Raw genomic sequence first — 19,086 nt, forward strand, 5'->3', positions numbered from 1 at the left:
TATGTAAATGACGCTTCTCACTCAGGTAACGTTAGCTGGCGAAAGTCATTACGACCACGTAGCTTTACACGTTTTTCTCGTATGTGATGGTTCGATAATCGTCGACGTTTGTGTCCCACCGAACTCTGACTCGACTCGATCGATAAGTTCTCTGACTGGACCCATTTCGCGCGGCCGCGACGACCACAGTTTGAGTCACAAAACCGATAACGGTCGAACATCTTCAGCTCCACATTTATTTCCGATCTCACGTTGTTCGAGGCTAAACGACATTAGCGTTTTTATAATTCTAATAACGGTAAGTATTTAAAATAATCGACAATGATCCGTAGTTTGTAATTGCTGGACGTTCAGAGCGCATAACGTCCGTCCCAAAACGAATAAAATGTACAGAAATATTTGTCTGTTAATCTGATCATAAGAATGGAAACCTAAAAATTTTATTAAAATAGTTCACATGTTGAATACATGTAGGCTAAAATACGCAAAAACGTAACATCCGGCGTCAGTTTATTCGGTGTAACTGATTATTTTATTTTGATGGACCAGGGGGCTGTTTAACAGTTAGAAGTGCAGACAAACTAAACAATAATTGCTGTGGATTTACAACCCATGTCCACTATGAAGGACAAAGGGTTTTTTGAGCTTTCACAAGAGCTCTTGATACATCTTACGTTTACCAAACAGAAGATCCTATTCAGCAACACTGTTTCCAAAACACACAGCCGAGTTGACATTCTTGACCAATAATGTTTGTGATGTTTCTGACAAGCAACTATTCTTCAAGCTATATGTCATATCAGATGAGACAGTGTGTAAATAATGCTTTTTATGTGATTAAAACAAATTTCAGTGAACTGTTTTTGGTATTGCATAAACACATACAAGCACTTATGTTTCTGGTTTATTTACATGTTATTTATAGTTGTGAATATTGATTGATAACTACATCTGCTTAAACAAATTATATCCATTTTTTTTAAACATCCATTCTTTAAAAACACCATATGAAAATGTATAATGCCGCAGCACCGCCGGTGCTCCATATCTTTTATTTTGGTAACACTTTAAAATAATGTTGTATTTGTTTAATATGAGTTATTGCTCATGTTATTCAGGTCATGGGGACTTAGAGACGGTGTCCCATGGAGACTTGTGTTTATAGAAACCAAACTGTAAACTGACTCTCTTCACATTCAAACACCTGCACATGATGATGGACTCCATGAATGAATCTAACTCAATAAACCAACTGCAGGAGGAAATTCGCACTTTAACGGATGAGAACGTAAGACATTTTATATCATATTCTTAGAAATGTTTAATGCTTAAAGGTGTAGTTCACCCAACAATAAAAATTATATTATCATTTATTCCCGTCATGTGCTTCAAGACTCTTTCTTCAGTAGATCACAAAAGAAGATATTTTGAGAAACGAAATGATGGTGGTCTAGGGGGTAAACCACTGAACTGGTAAATCAAAGGTTGCTGGTTCAATCCCAGCAGCCACCACCAGTGTGTCCTTGAGCAAGACACTTTACTCCATGTTGTCCCTGTAATAAGTGCACTGTAAGTCGCTTTGGATAAAAGCGTCTGCAAAATGACTAAATGTAAATGTCTCAGTGATTTTGTGTTCATATGGAAGTCAATGGGGTCAATGTTAAAATATCTTCTTTTGTGTTGTACAGATATAAAATGTCAGGAGTGATATGAGGATAAGTAAATTAATTGTTGTTTTTGGTTGAACTGAGCCCTTCAATCATTATGTATTTCAGATAAAAACACCATTGCAATTTGACAATATTTTCTATATGCTTACAGTTGTGTTCAAAATTATTCAACCCCCAATGCTGTAAATGGTTTTAGGGAATTTAGTGTACATTTGTAATTGTATTCAGAATGAAATCCTACAAGGACTTCTTAAAGAACCATATGCAACTAAAATGACATCAATTAGTTTTGTAATACAGTAGTAAATGTTTCTTTTGTGAATTCTTCATTGACATAATTATTCAACCCCTTAAAGACTACCACTCTGAAGAACAGAGGTTCAATGAAGTGTTTTCAATCAGGTATTGAAAACACCTGTGGATATCAGGGAGCAGCAATAAAGCCTAATAAGCACCAATTAGGCAGCTTTAAAATGACTGTGATACTCAGCTCCTTCTAGACATTTACTGGTGTGGTTACAATCATGGTGAGGTCAAGAGAATGGTCCAGGAAGACAAGAGAACAGGTGATTACTCTCACAGGAAGGGCAATGGCTATAAGAAGATTGCAAAGATGTTAAACATACCAAGAGACACCATAGGAAGCATCATTCGCAAATTCAAGGCAAAGGGCACTGTTGAAACGCTACCTGGTCGTGGCAGAAAGAAGATGCTGACTTCGACTGCTGTGCGCTAACTGAAGCGTAGAGTGGAGAAAAGTCCCCGTGTGACTGCTGAGGAACTGAGAAAAGATTTGTCAGATGTGGGTACTGAAGCTCAGACAATACGGCGCACCCTGCGTAATGAAGGCCTCCATGCCAGAACTCCCAGGCGCACCCCTTGCTGTCCCCAAAGAATAAGAAGAGTCGACTGCAGTATGCCAAAAGTCATGTGGACAAACCACAGAAGTTTTGGGATAGTGTTCTGTGGACTGATGAAACAAAATTAGAACTGTTTGGGCCCATGGATCAACGCTATGTTTGGAGGAGGAAGAACAAGGCCTATGAAGAAAAGAACACCTTGCCTACTGTGAAGCATGGCGGGGGGTCAATCATGCTTTGGGGCTGTTTTGCTTCTGCAGGTACTGGGAAGCTTCAGCGTGTGCAAGGTCCCATGAATTCTCTTCAGTACCAGGAGATATTGGATGACAATGTGATGCAGTCCGTCACAAACCTGAGGCTTGGAAGACGTTGGACCTTTCAACAGGACAATGATCCCAAGCATACCTCCAAGTCCCCTAGACTCTAGAGCATGGTTGCAGATTAAAGGCTGGAACATTTTGAAGTGGCCATCGCAGTCACCAGACTTAAATTCCGATTGAGAACCTCTGGTGGGACTTAAAGAAAGCAGTTGCAGTGCGCAAGCCTAAGAATGTGACTGAACTGGAGGCTTTTGCCCATGATGAATGGGCGAAGATACCCGTAGATCGCTGCAAGACACTTGTGTCAAGCTATGCTTCACGTTTAAAAGCTGTTATAACTGTAAAAGGATGTTGTACTAAGTACTTAGGATTGAATGTCACTTGGGGGTTGAATAAAACTGATAATGATGTGAGCTCAGAAAAGACATTTATGGTTATTTCATTATAAATGTTATGTTATATTTGTCTGACCTACACATACCTCTTTGATTTAATTGTAAGGAGGATGACTGAATGATCATAATCAATGTCAAACCGACCAAAACAATCAATTTCAGTGGGGGTTGAATAATTTTGAACACAACTGTATATGTAAGTCTATATGAACTATGTTTCTTTTATTTGTTAATTTATTATGTAGTTGTAGTGGAGTAGGTGGGGCGAGACCGTGGTTCGAGACCGGTGAGTAATTGTTAATGAGCACCAGCTGTGCGCGCACCGGTCTCGAATCACGTAGGAGATCGGGAGCATATAAGAGAACGAGCGACCGGACCATCGAAGAGAGAGGACCGGGCCCGAAGATGTTTTACGTTTGTATTTATTTTCTTAGGTTTTACTTCCATGTTTTGTGATTTGTTTTGTTCTCCGGCGGTCGGCCGTGAGGGGCTGCCGGCTGTTATTATTTGATTAAAATGTTTAAATGTCTGCCGGTTACCGCATCCTTCCTTCCTTTTATTGAAAGTCTCTACATTGGTGCCGAAACCCGGGAGGAAGGAGAGACATGCTGTCAGAGAGTCCTCGCCGCCGAGTGGCCTCGCGCTCCCGGAGAGTTAGGGCAGCGCGGACGAAGGGCGTCCCCCAGTAGCTGCCCTTAGCGGTGGCTCTGGAGACAGAAGTGCACAGTGCGGCCACCCTCAAAGCTTCGGTGCGACGTCGACCTTTGCTGCCGCACCCCTGGGTCGAGGTGGGGTGGCTTTCGTCCAAGCGGGAGCAGGGGAGTTGCCACCGTCCGCCAGAGGCCGGAGCCTGCGTCCGTCCCCCGAGGGGGAGGAGCAGGGGGCAGTAGTGCCGAGTGCGGCCACCGCCTGCCAGAGGCCGGAGCCTGCGTCCCAAGGGTGAGGAGCAGGGGACGGGGAACCAGCCCCGACTCCCCGATAAAGGAAGTCCCTCACGGCCAGCCGCCGGCGAACAAAGCAATAAATACAAAAACAAACATGTTCTGGCCCGGTCCTCTCTCTTTGACGGTCCGGTCGCTCGTTCTCTTATATGCCCCGATCTCCTACTTGATTCGAGACCGGTGCGCGCACTACGGTCTCGCCCCGCCCACTCCACTACAGTAGTGTTTAAGAGAAAGTACACAGTCGTGTTATCTTATCTTGATATATGTTGTTGTTTATACAGGCACAGCTGCGTGACCGAAATGAAGCGTTGTTCAGTAAGCTCGGCTCGGTACAAAACAAACTTGGTCAGCAGGCTGCTTCAAAGAGTGATCTGTCTGTCAAACTGGTCCAGTGTGAAGAAGAAAAGCTAAAGGTAGGAACTGAGAAACAACATTCCAATCCGCATACTATCTGTCCTAAAAGTATTCGAAAGTTTGTATGTTGAAAATAGTATTACAAAGATTCCCCGATGGTCTACTACTTCCGGTAGAAATTAGAGGTGCAGAATGATACATACTCTTACGGCTGATATTACCCACAACTCACCGCAAGGAGGCAGAGTTTAGTGGCACTTCACTGCATTAATAAATATAACTGATATTAGATAATATAATAGATATAACTAAATTAACAAATTGAAGTATTACATACATTGCATACAAAATAATGGAAAGAAGAGCTGTATTTTGATGTGTGTGACAGTTTTTGGCCACAATGTTGTCTAGGCAACAACAGTGTGTGCAATCTCTTTTGCCATGTACTCAAAAGTACCTACTATTCCAACACAAAAACAGTACCTACTATAAGGGCATATTATAGCGAATTGGAACGCAGGGACACTGTTGCGTGTGTAGACATGGCTAGCGATGCATTGGTCATGGGTTTGAATCCTAAGGGATAAACTCAAATGCAAAATCTTTATTCATTGCTCTACTGCCAAACATCATTTTTGTGTTTCAGATCTCAAAAGATCTGGTTGATGTGCGGATTGAATCCAATAAAATGAGAGAGCAGTTTGAAGGGGAGATATTTGAGTTTAAAAACATGGTACATCTCATCCATAAATACATCTATAAAAACAGTATATATTTGTGAATACATGTAATTCTCTCTCCTAGGTTTTGTCACTGGAAGGCACGATCTCAGCTCTTCAGACGGAGCGAGATCGTGTCGGGCGGGAAGTGTCAGCGACATCAGCACGTTTAGAAGTGATGGAGAGAACTGAACGTGACCTGGCAGAAGAACTTGCGGTGTTAAAGAGCAAGTTCCGGTCGTTGAGCACCGCTTATGAAAGAGAGCATGCACACTTTGAAGAGCTCAGCGAAGAGCTGCTCTCCCTCGCTCAAATGCACGACACCCTCCTGCAGGAGAGAGAGAGAACACACAGACACACGCTAGAGGTGGAGAAGGTTCGAGCACTCCTCAGCAGGGCGTCCCAGAACAGAATCAGAGTAAGAGATTTAACTTCACCCCTGTTTTTAATCACACCTGTCCTTGAGCAAGTTGTGTACCTTCATATTCCTAATGTTATTCTGATGTGACATACACTATGTCCTAATGTTCAAGTATTTATGTGAATCATAAATGTGTTTTATCCAGTCAAAAGTGATAATAGTTTTGAGAAAACAAAACAATATGATTTTTACGGTTCACACCAAACGCGAATTAAGCGATTTGCACGAGACGAGACACGAACTCGCGGCAGGTGATGCGAATGAAGCGAATCGGGTGGCGAGATTGACGTGCGTTCAACTCGAGCAAGAAATTCGTGCGAAGAGCTCATTGACATCTAGGCTGCGTCCGAAATCGCATATTGTGACGGTACTTACTGAATTTGAATAAGTACCTACCTATTGGCCGTTAAAACAGTACATTCTATATAGTATGAGTGGGAGTAGTATGAATACATACTGCGTCCGCCACGATTTATGATGATGTGACCGGTATGCTCTTTGACTTATGACTTATTAACAACAACCCACACGTGAGCGTTGATAAAAACATAATTTAGTATTAATTGGCACTTACATTAAAAACAGACATCTGCCTTAAAGTTTTCCGCTATATTTATTTGATTTAATTTTGAAATTTGACCATGGCTCAGCTCCCGTGGCATCATGGGATAGATAAGTCTGTATCCAATCCACACTCACGAATCTCGGCTGAAGTAGTAGACCATCCGGGTATTTCTCGCCTACTGTTTTTTGCATACTGAGGTTTCGGACATACTATTCATGACTCTGGCACACCGCACGGTACAACACGATCTCACCATCCAACTTGACAATACCACAACCACTCCTTCCAAAACAACCAGGAACCTCAGAGTCATATTTGATGAACAGCTGTCCTTGAATGATCACATTACATTGCAAAGCCAACGCGGTCATGCCGATATGCCTTATTCAACATTAGAAAGTTTAGACCCTATCTCACTGAGCACGCGGCTCTCTCTTTCTCACAACAGGTATTGGTCTAGCTTTTGTTAAATCTTTGTATTAGTATCTGATTGTATTATTGCTCCTGTATGACATATCGTTTAATGCTACCTGAACTCTCTGTAAGTTGCTTTGGATAAAAGCTAAATGACTAAATGTAAATGACTCATACTCATTTTCGCCTACTATATAGTATGGAAGTAGGCGATTTTGAACCCAGCCCTACTTTTTTAAAAGGTCCGGACACGTCATGTGATGTTTTTCGCGTCTCTGACGCAAACCTTTCCCACAAGTAATTAAGATTGTGGAAAGCGTTTGTTGTGAACACAATATAAGTGAAGCTTGCCTGTGCAAAAGTCACAATGCAATGATGTTGTAGGTAGTTGGCAGTAAATAGATTTAATTTAAATATAGAGTAAAAATATCATATATATGAATATTGCTTGGGTCTCTCCTTTAATCTTTTAATCTTTAATCTACATGATTTATTTATAATATTCTATAGGAAAATTTTGATTATACGGATCTCGTATATAATAGAACCCTATATATTTGATGTAATATTGATTACATACAAAATCAATAGGATTTAATTATTTAAATGATATAACATACACAAATGCCTTAATAAAGTTATTTAAATGTAGGTTTTTGGTGTTTTTTGACAGCCTGAGGAGTTTGAACAGAACAATGACCCACTGATGAGAAACGTAAGAATGATTAGTAACCTATAAACTTTGTACTTTTTTGCTTTTGTTTGTGTAATGAAAGTGTGTGTATAGTCATGAAACATGTCACTTCTTGTCATTTGTGTGAACTTTCTGTTATATGATAGTGTGGTGCTGTTATGTGATGTGCTTTAAGCAGGACGTGCACAACATCATGAAAGTCGAGCTAGAAAAGCTTAAGAAAAGTTATGAAGAGCAACAACGACAACTAGAAGATAAAGTGTGAGACACGCACAAACATACAGGACCTGCTTGCACTTGCCATTAACAGTTTATGTCTCGCCATTTGCGGTTTATTTGGGAAGCAACATTTTTGTGCTTTGCGAAGTAAGGAAAACAAATTCCTGTCACAGGAAATGTGTCTGTGATGCTAATACGAAGTGTTAATGGCACTTTGTCCTGACTGACCACCTGTAACTTAATTTTGTGAAATGTAAATGTAATGTGTAAAAATGTCTTTTGGTACATTCAGTAGTTAATAAGAATTTGACCTTAAATATCCTATGTTGAATTTAATGTGTATGACTGGGCGTGACAGCTTTTGTTTTTATGTTTGGGATTAGCTTTTCTTTATCTCAGTTGTCCTGTGGCATGAGTGGTGAGTTATGTTGATTTGTTTATGTGTGCTCTTTGTTTTTTTCAGTGTTGCTTTGGGAAAGGAGCAGCAAGAAAATAAAAAAGCCATTCAATATACTCGACACAAACTCACCGAGCAGTCTGCTGTGAGGACAAACACACACGCACAAACACACACACGCACACACACACAGTATATGTCAGGTCGCTGTATTGTGTCTGTCTTCATGCAGACCTTGATGATTTCTCAACACCAGCTGAAGGAATCAGAGGCAGAGCTCTCTAAAGTACAGAACCATCTGAAGGCACTCAACCGAGAATACAGAGCTCGACTCGCACGCTACATACAGGACGTAACAGTATGTGCACACATTACAGACATTATTCACAGAACATTATCACAGAAACTAATGAAATAGCTTATGTTATGTGGTTATGTGATAAACTGTATATTATTAAATTTTTTTATCTTTTGCTGTAGGAGTGTGTGACCGCAGTAGGTGTTGGGGATACAGGACACAAGTTGAAGGGGTTTGTTGAGTCAATGCTGGAGGAGATGAAAGCATCATATCGCTCCAGAGAGGAACAGCTCACCAGAGCGGTCCGAACATCTCGTAAACGCATACTGAGTCTAAACAACACGTATCAGAGGCTTCTCATCGCTTACAGGTGCTTCCATAATAACAAATACCAGGGATCTAGACTGCCACCACATGGTCGCATATTTCGACTATTTTTCCTGCCGATGTGATCAGTCTTTCTTAACGGTCCCACTGGTGCGACTGCCAAACTGATCATTAATATATATGTTTTGCGCTTCATAAATTGAATGGGCAGAAATGTTATTTTACGCATGCGTGGCATCGAGTCACTCATCGTCTCCCCTCCATAAGCCATTAACTTTTCCAACAGACCCCCAATGACATAATATGCGCGAGTGTAGAGGTGTATGAGACGCATTTAATGCTATCAATGGTGAAGCGGAAGTATGGGATCAGAATCCCGTCACAAGTATTGCGGGCATATTTAAAAATATAATAAGCGTAAATCATGTTCTCCTTGGTTGTTTTACTCATTTTCGTGTTCTTTGATATTTTTTGCTAATATTTAAACTTTTTCTACGCATACGTTATTTTTTTCCTCGCTTGTTTTTCCACGTTCTGCACTTGCGTTTCCAAAAACTGCAGTTCAAGTTTCATGGTAATTAGGGCGGGCTTTTGCGTCACCATTGGTCCACTAGTCCTAGATTGACAGCTCCTCCTCTAGCCAATCAGTCGAAGATGGTGTTGACGTCACTTCAGACGCGACTCGCGGCATATCCTTGGAGGTGGATTATAACCAACATCTGCAAATCCCGGACAAGGTCCACAGGTAAATGAACATAATAATATGGTTACTGAGTGTCAGATACACTTCTGTTATGAATATGATCTGCCAGGTTTACCAAGTAATTTGATGTCCGATTCCACCATATAGTCCGATAAGTTAACATACATGTTAGCTGGGTTTAGTCAGCGGTGCTATAGTTTACAGTTACTTTATTAAGTTATTTATTATTCTTGGCTGTGTATTTAGAAATAAATACTGTATTGTTGTAAATGTGATGATGTTGCTAGCTCATGACAATGATAATGCGAATCTTAACTCATTTAGACGAGCACATGATTCAGCGTCTCATCTCACAGTAGTGCATTAAATCAGTAATAAGTGCTAATTGAACGTAGTGTTACCGGGGAACAGATGTGTTTTGTCAGTTTTGTGAATTTTGCTCCAATGCAAGGAATTATGTCAAAGAGCATGGTATTACACTAGTGTGTACATAGGAAACGATTTAAACATTTAAAACGCTCTTTCTGAATAGACAAAGTGTGTAAAAAAGATTTGTAAAGCAGAATCTTAACCCAATCGATTTGAAACCAGGTGTCCATGTTATGATTAAAAATGCACAGAACAATGCGTACTTCAACTTGTATATTTTTTTATCCTAGGACCTTTTGGAGCAAGGCAGCGCTTGAGGACTCATTGGAGGAGCAAAAACACTAGTAATAGTCCCTCATGTAGATGGAGTGTACGTTATCATGATATGGCTCAGTTCATGACAACCAATCTTACATTTCAGAGATAATTACTTAGTTCAATTTTGTGACGCAGTCCGTTGCAACTTGAATCTTAAATCATCAGACTATTATTAATGTAATTTGTGTTATTTTTATGTCATTTAACACCATTATAAAGGTGATTAAAAAAGCAAACATCACTACAGGAACGTAATGCGACTGGTTAAATAGAGTAATTTAACACAATTTACTAAAAACAATAATAAAATGAGAAAAAGTATTACAGCCGCAACAGAATTGTCATTTTTGGTGGTTCAAAAGTTCACATTTGTCCGTTCAAGTTATCCAGACAAGTTTAATCAATCAATGTTTGTAAAAAAGTTTCAACTTTGTCTGTTAGCTTTCTGAAACTGTTGGTCATGACACAACAACATTGATCCGAGTTCAAGTTTTAGTTAGCAGGTTGTTTTTACTGAAATGTATAGATTCACTGATCCTATCCACTCAATAAATGTTAAAATGAGTTATTGACAATCTTAAATTGATGGTCATGCACTTGTATTAGATGGAGCCATTCATGCTGTTCTGATGAGGAAATTCCTATCTTGGATAGCCTTCGAGTCTTTTTAGGTGCAGTATACAATGCAAAGTCCATCTCCATGTTTCTTGAAGGAAATATTTAAGAGGCTTATGATCTTCCATTTTACCAAAGCTGTGGAACTCACTCTTGCACTAATTTCAGGAGAAACGTGGCTGAGGACGTAGTCAACATCGTGCTGGAAAAAATGAAAAATGCAAGTCGACAGAATTACAAACGTGTTCAAAAAAGACAATGCTGGTAAAGAAATGTAACTTGTGTTGTCTCTTGCAGAGATCCTGTCCATTAATACAGGGGTGCCCAAAGTCAGTCCTGGAGGGCCGGTGTCCTGCAAAGTTTCGCTTCAACTCTAATCAAACACACCTGAACAGCCAATCAAGGTCTCACAAAACATACTAGAAACTTCAAAACAGGTTTGTTAAACAAAGTTGGAGCTAAACTCTGCAGGACTGTGGCTCTCCAGGACCGACATTGGACATCCATTAACATATCCAGCAAACCGTAAAGTGGATGTCTTGATCCAAGAGGCCTAGCACTGATGCAACTCAAAATGTTGCATGGGGAACAACTGCTTTCCTAGAGAAAAACAAGTGACATGAATCATACAAAGCAAAACTAATAATAAATATCTTTTGAATGTGTTTTAGTTGTAACAAGTGTTGTAAACAATTTGAGCACAAGACTGCAACTTAAATTAAAATGGGTCTAAATATGAAACCATTGCAATAACATTTAAATGGCAGTTACCCTGGATAACGTTTATTACTGATAGATGGTTAGCAGCCAGAATGTCTCAACAGTAGTCAACTAATGTTACCTTCACCCAGAAAAGGTTAACGTTACACGATGTGCTCGTCTAAATGAGTTAAGTTGCGAATGGCATAATCATAGTTATGAGGTAGCAGCACACACATTTACACAAATTCAGTCTTCACTCAGAGTACTTATAACACATATAAGAAGTGTGTCTGACACTCAATAATGATATAATTATGTTCAATTATGTTCATAAATGTTTAAATCGTTTCCTACACACTAGTGTAATACCATGCTCTTTGACATAATTCCTTGCATTGGAGCAAAATTCACAAACCTGACAAAACACATCTGTTCCCCGGTAACACTACGTTCAATTAGCACTTATTGCTGATTTAATGCACTACTGTGAGATGAGACGCTGAATCATGTGCTCGTCTAAATGAGTTAAGATTCGCATGGTATTATCATTGTCACGAGCAAGCAACATCATCACATTTACAACAATACAGTATTCATTTCTAAATACACAGCCAACAATATTAAATAACTTAATAAAGTAACTGTTAACTATAGCACCGCTGACTAAACCCAGCTAACATGTATGTTAACTTATCGGACTATACGGTGGAATCGGACATCAAATTACTTGGTAAACCTGGCAGAGCATATTCATAACAGAAGTGTATCTGACACTCAGTAACCATATTATTATGTTCAATTACCTGTGGACCTTGTCCGGGATTTGCAGATGACGGTTATAGTCCACCTCCAAGGATATGCCGCGAGTCGCGTATGAAGTGACGTCAACACCATCTTCGACTGATTGGCTAGAGGAGGAGCTGTCAATCTAGAACTAGTGGACCAATGGTGACGCAAAAGCCCGCCCTAATTACCATGAAACTTGAACTGCAGTTTTTGGAAACGCAAGCGCAGAACGTGGAAAAACAAGCGAGGAAAAAAATAACGTATGCGTAGAAAAAGTTTAAATATTAGCAAAAAATATCAAAGAACACGAAAATGAGTAAAACAACCAAGGAGAAACATTATTTTGGTTGCGATTTGAACAACTTTGTCTTTATATATTAATTTTGTCCAATATCATTTAAAATATGTTTAAAGTTCTGATTCACGGTTTAAATTTTTTGATTTACGCTTATTATATTTTTAAATATGCCCGCAATACTTGTGGCGGGATTCTGATCCCATACGGAAGGACCGACAGAGCGGGGCTAAAATAAACATGTTTTGCCTGCAGAATACAAGAACTATAATAAATTGTGTTGCATGTATTGTATGCAGTGTGAGGCTAATTCGGAAAACATTGTTTAAACATGCACTCCCAGAAAGTAGACACAAACTCAAAGTTACATAAAAATTCCCATATTAGCAAAGGATAAGCTTAAATGTCACCCGCATCTGCTGCTTCAAAAAAATGATCCACCCGCCACCTGCCCACATGTATAATCTTCTCTGATATAGATATCCGCACCCGACCCGGACCCGATCGTCATTTCAATCACTCACTAAATTTTCTAGCACTGTCTTTGTCTGTAAATACTTCAATCTAATATTTCGTTTTAGCACACACATGATGTACCATATTAGATGTACCAATCTTATGGCTTTCATATAGGCCTACATACAGTGCCTCACAGTCGTTGCATATTGCATACCCAGCACTTGATTCATCCTTGTTAACCACTTCGCTAAAACGCTCCAACAAGGTACTTTCCTTTCCTACCTTTTGTTTTGATTTGAATTCTCCCTTTTTAAATTTCTCTTGCCTCAATTTCTGCTTTAAGAAATAGACCGTCCTCTACCGCCACCACGCGCGCATTTCTTTTAAATTACTGTAAATTAGCGCCTGATGAAAAATGCATTTAAAACACATTCGTATTTTTAGAAAAATTTTGTTAATATTGTATATGATATTATCCACCCGCGACCCACCCGCAAATAATCTGAATGTATTTTTCTATTACCCGACCCACCCGACCCGCGGATGATCCGCAGCGCCCGCGGATTTAACCGCCATCAGCGCATCACTACTGTATACACAACATTAAAGGTCTGATGAACTGGGCTTGTTTATTGTATTATACTGTTAGATGAGGTCTACTTATGACGTTCGCGTGATTTTTACATTAAAAAACATAAAAATCAAGAAGTAATAGGCTATTTTATACACTGGTTTTGAGGCCAGATCTGCAAACTGCCAGTTTAAATGGGCGTGCCGCATTGAAGACTTTATAAGTAAATCTCCACTGCTTTGATTGAATTGCAGTTTGCGTAGTTGGAGCCTTCTGTGAATTTGGTTTGAGACGTAACGTTAGGTTACACATAAGCACCGTTCACAGTTTTCGCAAGGCATTAATATTATCTGGAGACATCCTGTGATTTATAAATTACCTCCCCACATCAGTATTTCATATCGCGCATTCGCATAGGATGATTTTACTCAAATTTACTGACTTATTTCCAGGATGTGATGGCAAGGCTTTGCGTTTAGTTTTTTATAGCCTATACGTGTATTGCGTTAAATGCTATATGACCTTACCTGTCAGCATTTGAGACCAGTGATCCCGAACTGGACAAAAGATCACCTCAGTCGTGAATCTTAAATGTTACGAGAGTTTCCATGATAAAAAAACAAACTGAAGACTCACGGTAACTTATGTAAATCACCCAGTACCGAAATTATACCAAAACACTTCAAACAGCCTCCATTATTCGCAAACGGTGGATAAAACCTTGAAAAAGGATATATGAGCGAGATGATTCAGATTCCCAAAGACTTAAGATCACAGACAACCTCTGCAATAACTACAAATGACTAGAGGACACCATGTAATACTAATCTCGAGTGAACCGTGCTCAGGGCACATCAAGCGATCTCTAACAAAGCACAGTGACGCATAGTACAAAAATGTTTAACTCACATAAGATTGGTGCACCATTCCTATCGGATCCAATATTGAAGGCACAGCACTGCTTTATAATTTTAGTCTCTCCACATCTCTGCCTTGTTCACGAAGGAATCCTAGGAGGAATGAAACGCACAAATGCTCCGTGTTTTTCCCACATGTCTTTACGTCTTTAAAAATAAACTTTAACCATGCATTCCTAATATCGGAATCCTAAGGAAGGTTATGCAGTGACTGTATTCTTCCACAACCAGGGATGGCACAATATTGAGATATCTTAAACGGCATGCTTGTTTATTGCTTGCTCGCTCTATCTTGTTCCGCGCCACTTGTGTTACTTCAGTTCTGACGCGTGAACTAGTAGGCAGGGCTAGAGAAGTAGTCGTTGATATTCTTTCGTTGTAGGCAGTGTTCAACCTTTCAATGTCCTCATAGATAAGTGCATTCCAGAACCTGGCGCTCGCTGGGCCTGGTGTAAAAAACAGATGTAATTTCAGTAATAAGGGCGTTTTCAGTTCTGACACTTACATGATGTTCGCGTGAATACAATTCCCTCATATATAACAAAACCGCTGGTTGTGTATAAAATTGTGATTTTTTTTTCATGCCTCCTTTAAATATGAAGATGTTTAGTTACTTTACCTGTCACATTATGTCCCTTTTGGAGCTGATCAGATGATTGGTAAAAAGCTTAAAAGACATCATTTAGTCCCTTTATAAATATTTTTGTCCATTTTTGAGGTTTTACTGAAGACGTTCAAAATTGCAATCCGAAACATTTATGCAAATAGCGCCATCTCTGTTTTAAATATAAATTGCAGTACTTTTCATACTTATCTTTATGTAGGCTGAAGTGAAATGACGTCAAACTGACATTTCCTACCAAATTGTACCTGACAGTTCAAATTTTTAATCATTATTTTTAGGGAATCAGAGTTAGGTAAGGAGATGGTGTTGAACACAATAACTGATCTATATTTATTCTTAACCAAAAAACCTTTAACAGAAGTATTTAGCCGGATTTACTAAACTGTTCTCAAGACAAAATATAAGATTGTTCTTCAGATAAATTATAGAAAGTTCTTAGGAATCTTCGTAAGTGAGATTCTCAAACATTTCTTAAAAAGTTCTAAAATATTTTCTTAAGAACATCTTAATTTTTGTCGTAAGAATAAAATGATACGCTTTGTCAATGATTACACTCACTTGTATATGTTTATCTTTACAATAAATTTAATGTGTGTAACAAACTCCACGCATTCCTATATAGCCTATATATATTAAGATGTGATGGCATTTGCGGTTGCATGTCAGCTAAAATGTTAGCAAGAGTTAAAAATGAAACCTATTTATACTTTTTGTGTGTTACTATGGCATAATATTTGTGCCCCAAATTTCTGTAAAAAGCACGTTTTTAATTATGAAAACTAAAGTTAGGGTGCTAGTCCTTGTCATAAAGGAATATTTATATTGATATAATAATGATAAGTTAATGTCAAAATTATAATTCTGTTCAATACAATACACGCCTTATGTGAAACAACAAAATACATGTATTAAATTCAATTCAATTCAAGTTTATTTATATATCAGTAAGAACTTCATAGTATCCAACATGGCTCTTTAAACATTCATGTTTAAACAACACGTTAACCAACATTACCATCATGAAACAACATTGCAAAACAAGGCCCAAGTGAGTCTGTAAAACGGTCCACATCTTGATCCATCAGAGCACAACAAGTAGCTGGAACTATGGAAACGAAACAAGAGAATAACCGTCACACACAACCTAACCTTCAGTAGTCAGCATCCAGTGGCCTGCATAGCAAAGTGTGTCCTAAAACAAACAATTATACATGTGACAATAGTAATAGTTAATAGTGACTATACAATTATCTTTAAGCATTTTACATTTTAACTACATTTTAGTATAAGTGACTCTACAAACAAACTCTAAGCAAATTAAACAGAGTAACTTACACTTAAAACCGTACTTATACAGAAATGTAATCCAACTAACGTTAGGGATGTCACGGTCAAGAAATTGTCACAATAGTATTTTGTAACGGGTCTCACTCCCACCCTCCAACGGTCCTATTTGTGAGACAGGCCTGCTATACAATGAGGGTGTCGCTAACGTCTTTTGCTCAAGCTCTCAGCTGGCCTCCGATACATAAACTGTATATCTAGATGGTTACGTACATTAATCACTTTACCGGGCTATCCTCCGTGAACATCGACTTACCTCAAGCTATGGTGACTCATTTTAATTTGGTCTCTCGATTTAACGGATGACTGCATTTGCAAATTTGAATTACACCACAAAATAATCACGAGCGAGTGTGGTATCACAACTGTCGAAGCATGTAACTTTTACCGAGTCTACGGCGTGCGCGATGTTCAACATTAAAAAAACAACCGTCAACTTACTAATACAATGAACTGTAGCTCGTCACATACCGCCTTCACTCCTGGTGTGAACAAAAACTCTAAATAACATGAACAACTTCTGTCCTCAGGTGCTATAGCGACGGAGAATGTTTGAAATCTTACCGCGACGGCGCTGCTGAAACCCCGCAAGACTCCTGCGCTTTTCACCATCTGCATTGTTCCAAAGCAGCTTTACAGGGGCAAACAGGAAAAAAAGAAAAGATAAAACACAGCACAGTGCATGGTGTTTATAGAACAAGCAAGATCATTCTAATAAATAATAAATAATTAATAAATAAATAATGCAGTCTCCCGGTGAGCAAGCCAACACTGCCCTGCTGTGGGGAGGAACCCAAACTCCAATGATTGATTAATGGAGAAAAAAACCTTGGGAGAAACCAGGCTCAACCGGGAGGGCCCGATCCCCTCTGACGTGTCATAGCTGCACTCAGTGACCCCGACCAAAAGCCACCGAGCAAATATCCACGAGGAAGAGGGAGAGCCACCATTAAAGTTCTTACCTTATGAGATTTAAGAAAACCGTGAGGCTGTCTTAATTGTAAAACGATATTTATGACAGCTTTTGTTTTAAGAATTTGGATTCTTCTTAATTTTCAAATAAAGATCAATCTTGAAAACAAATTATGAACCGTATTATGTTTTTTTTTCGGTATACATAACATTCCTAACTTTTTGCTTAAATTAGAATTTAAGAAAAAATATGGCAGTTCAAGAAGAATTTACTTCTTAAGAAAGATTTGTGAATCTGGCATTACAGATGTGGCTCACACATACACAAAGGTCTTGAATTGGTCTGGTTAGTCAAGGCTTTGTTTCATAGGGAGCAACGTGAGCAGATCTTGGCACTGCCGGTTCACGCTTTAGATGCCGGACCCCCAGAGGCCCACTTCAGTCCAGCGGGTTCCGAGCTGAGAGGAGAGACAGAGAGAGAATTACAGAGACTGAGAGATGACAAAGCTCGACTGGAGAGCCAACTCAGACAGGCTCAAGAACAGGTGTGTGTGTGTGTGTGTGTGTGTTATTATATGGATTAGTTCTGTGGGTTTGAATCATGTGTTTGCTATTTCAGTTGGCGGTGTTGTCAGAGTCTCAGAGGTGAGTAATGGAGCATTTATTTCATACTGGCTGATTTTCTGGATTATTTATGTGCTGTTACTCACCATGTAGATCAGGACTGACCCAAGAGGCCTGGAATGATATTAAAAAACAGCTCACAGAAATGACAAACACCACACAGGTAATCAAAACAACCAAAAATTACCAACAGATGAAAATAATTTAGGGAAGGTCAGACTGTCTGAATGAGCTGTTTAAGCTATATCAGTGGTTCTCAAACTGGGAAACCAAGTTGGATCCAGGGGGACCATAGATTTTGTGGCATTTTATGAAGTTTAGAAATTAATCATAAATCATATGCAATCAAACATCAAAAAAATAAGACCACCAACCCAAAAAATGGATGTTCCAGCATTGTATAACTGCATATGTTTTGCTTTAATTAAAATGTTAAGGTTTTCTAAGTGGTCCACTCTATACAAAAGGGGGCCTTACAACTAAAAGTTTAAAAACCACAGAGCTAATTCACAGCCTTAATGAAACAGTATAATTCCAACAGGATGCTCAAGAGCGAGAGCGCGCCCAGCTCATCACCAGGTCGACTGTTGCCGAGGAGCAGTTGTCTGAGTTGAAGGAGTATGTGGACAACCACCTGGGCAGGTATGTAAATCCTCAACCGCGTTGAATCGTGATGCTGCAGGTGATCCTCAGGTGTGACATCTTTGTGCAGGTACAAGCTGGAGATAACGCTTCTGCGTAGACGTCTGGGATCAAACAGCGCAGGAGTCTGTAAGCCCCTCCCTCTCCATTAATCAATCAAAAACAGAAGTTATGAGATATAGTGCAATGTGTTACATAAGCCCCGCCCCTTTGCAAATCAAAACGATAACATATTATAAAATATTATATTAACAAATATATGATAAATCAATACAATTTATCCGATGATACCTAATAAACAGACAATATGTTAGATCATGTAAATGTCTTAAGGTTGATTTTGTTCTTCACTTTGGGGGACAGGTCATAAAGTCTTTTCTTTTAATACAACCGGTGGTGTCAATATTGTAAAAAGTGTAATGCAAATAAGTTGAATGAATAAACATATGGCGAAATTTGATAAACAGGGCTGGACATTTGCCTCTGTTGTACTAATGTCACTTTGCGTGTAAACATCTTTATCAGCATTCAATACCAGTCTGTATGTTTGGTTATCTCACTGCATTTCAAGATTTTTTTTAGGGTGAGCTGTTTTAAGATGGTTATC

The 19,086-nt window shown here is 39.1% G+C and overlaps 1 protein-coding gene across 3 annotated transcripts; it reads left to right on the forward strand.

Moving 5' to 3' along the window:
• The first annotated feature begins 48 nt into the window (after positions 1-48).
• ccdc78 (coiled-coil domain containing 78) lies at positions 49-18,861 on the forward strand. Of its 3 annotated transcripts, none has more exons than XM_056737694.1 (15): positions 49-298; positions 1,119-1,288; positions 4,471-4,602; positions 5,190-5,276; positions 5,348-5,680; positions 7,336-7,377; positions 7,532-7,617; positions 8,039-8,117; positions 8,205-8,330; positions 8,453-8,640; positions 17,584-17,758; positions 17,833-17,858; positions 17,931-18,000; positions 18,379-18,479; positions 18,550-18,861. In XM_056737694.1, exons 2-15 carry the CDS (start codon positions 1,211-1,213, stop codon positions 18,629-18,631), a joined length of 1,605 nt encoding a protein of 534 aa, XP_056593672.1. In that variant the 5' UTR covers positions 49-298; positions 1,119-1,210; the 3' UTR covers positions 18,632-18,861. The 3 variants fall into 3 exon arrangements, with proteins under 3 accessions (XP_056593672.1, XP_056593673.1, XP_056593674.1); XM_056737695.1 differs by having other exon boundaries at positions 7,535-7,617; XM_056737696.1 differs by lacking the exon at positions 7,336-7,377 and having other exon boundaries at positions 7,535-7,617.
• The last annotated feature ends 225 nt before the right edge of the window (positions 18,862-19,086 follow it).

This window comes from Triplophysa dalaica, chromosome 23 (assembly GCF_015846415.1).
Source record: "Triplophysa dalaica isolate WHDGS20190420 chromosome 23, ASM1584641v1, whole genome shotgun sequence".
NCBI lineage: Eukaryota > Metazoa > Chordata > Actinopteri > Cypriniformes > Nemacheilidae > Triplophysa > Triplophysa dalaica.

Excerpts from the sequence above, each read along its gene's own strand:
- ccdc78 (XM_056737694.1), top strand. The coding sequence starts at position 1,211 with ATGATGATGGACTCCATGAATGAATCTAACTCAATAAACCAACTGCAG. Across the intron at positions 7,618-8,038 it reads CGACAACTAGAAGATAAAGT|TGTTGCTTTGGGAAAGGAGC; the intron begins GTGAGACACGCA and ends TGTTTTTTTCAG. Across the intron at positions 17,859-17,930 it reads GTGTTGTCAGAGTCTCAGAG|ATCAGGACTGACCCAAGAGG; the intron begins GTGAGTAATGGA and ends CTCACCATGTAG.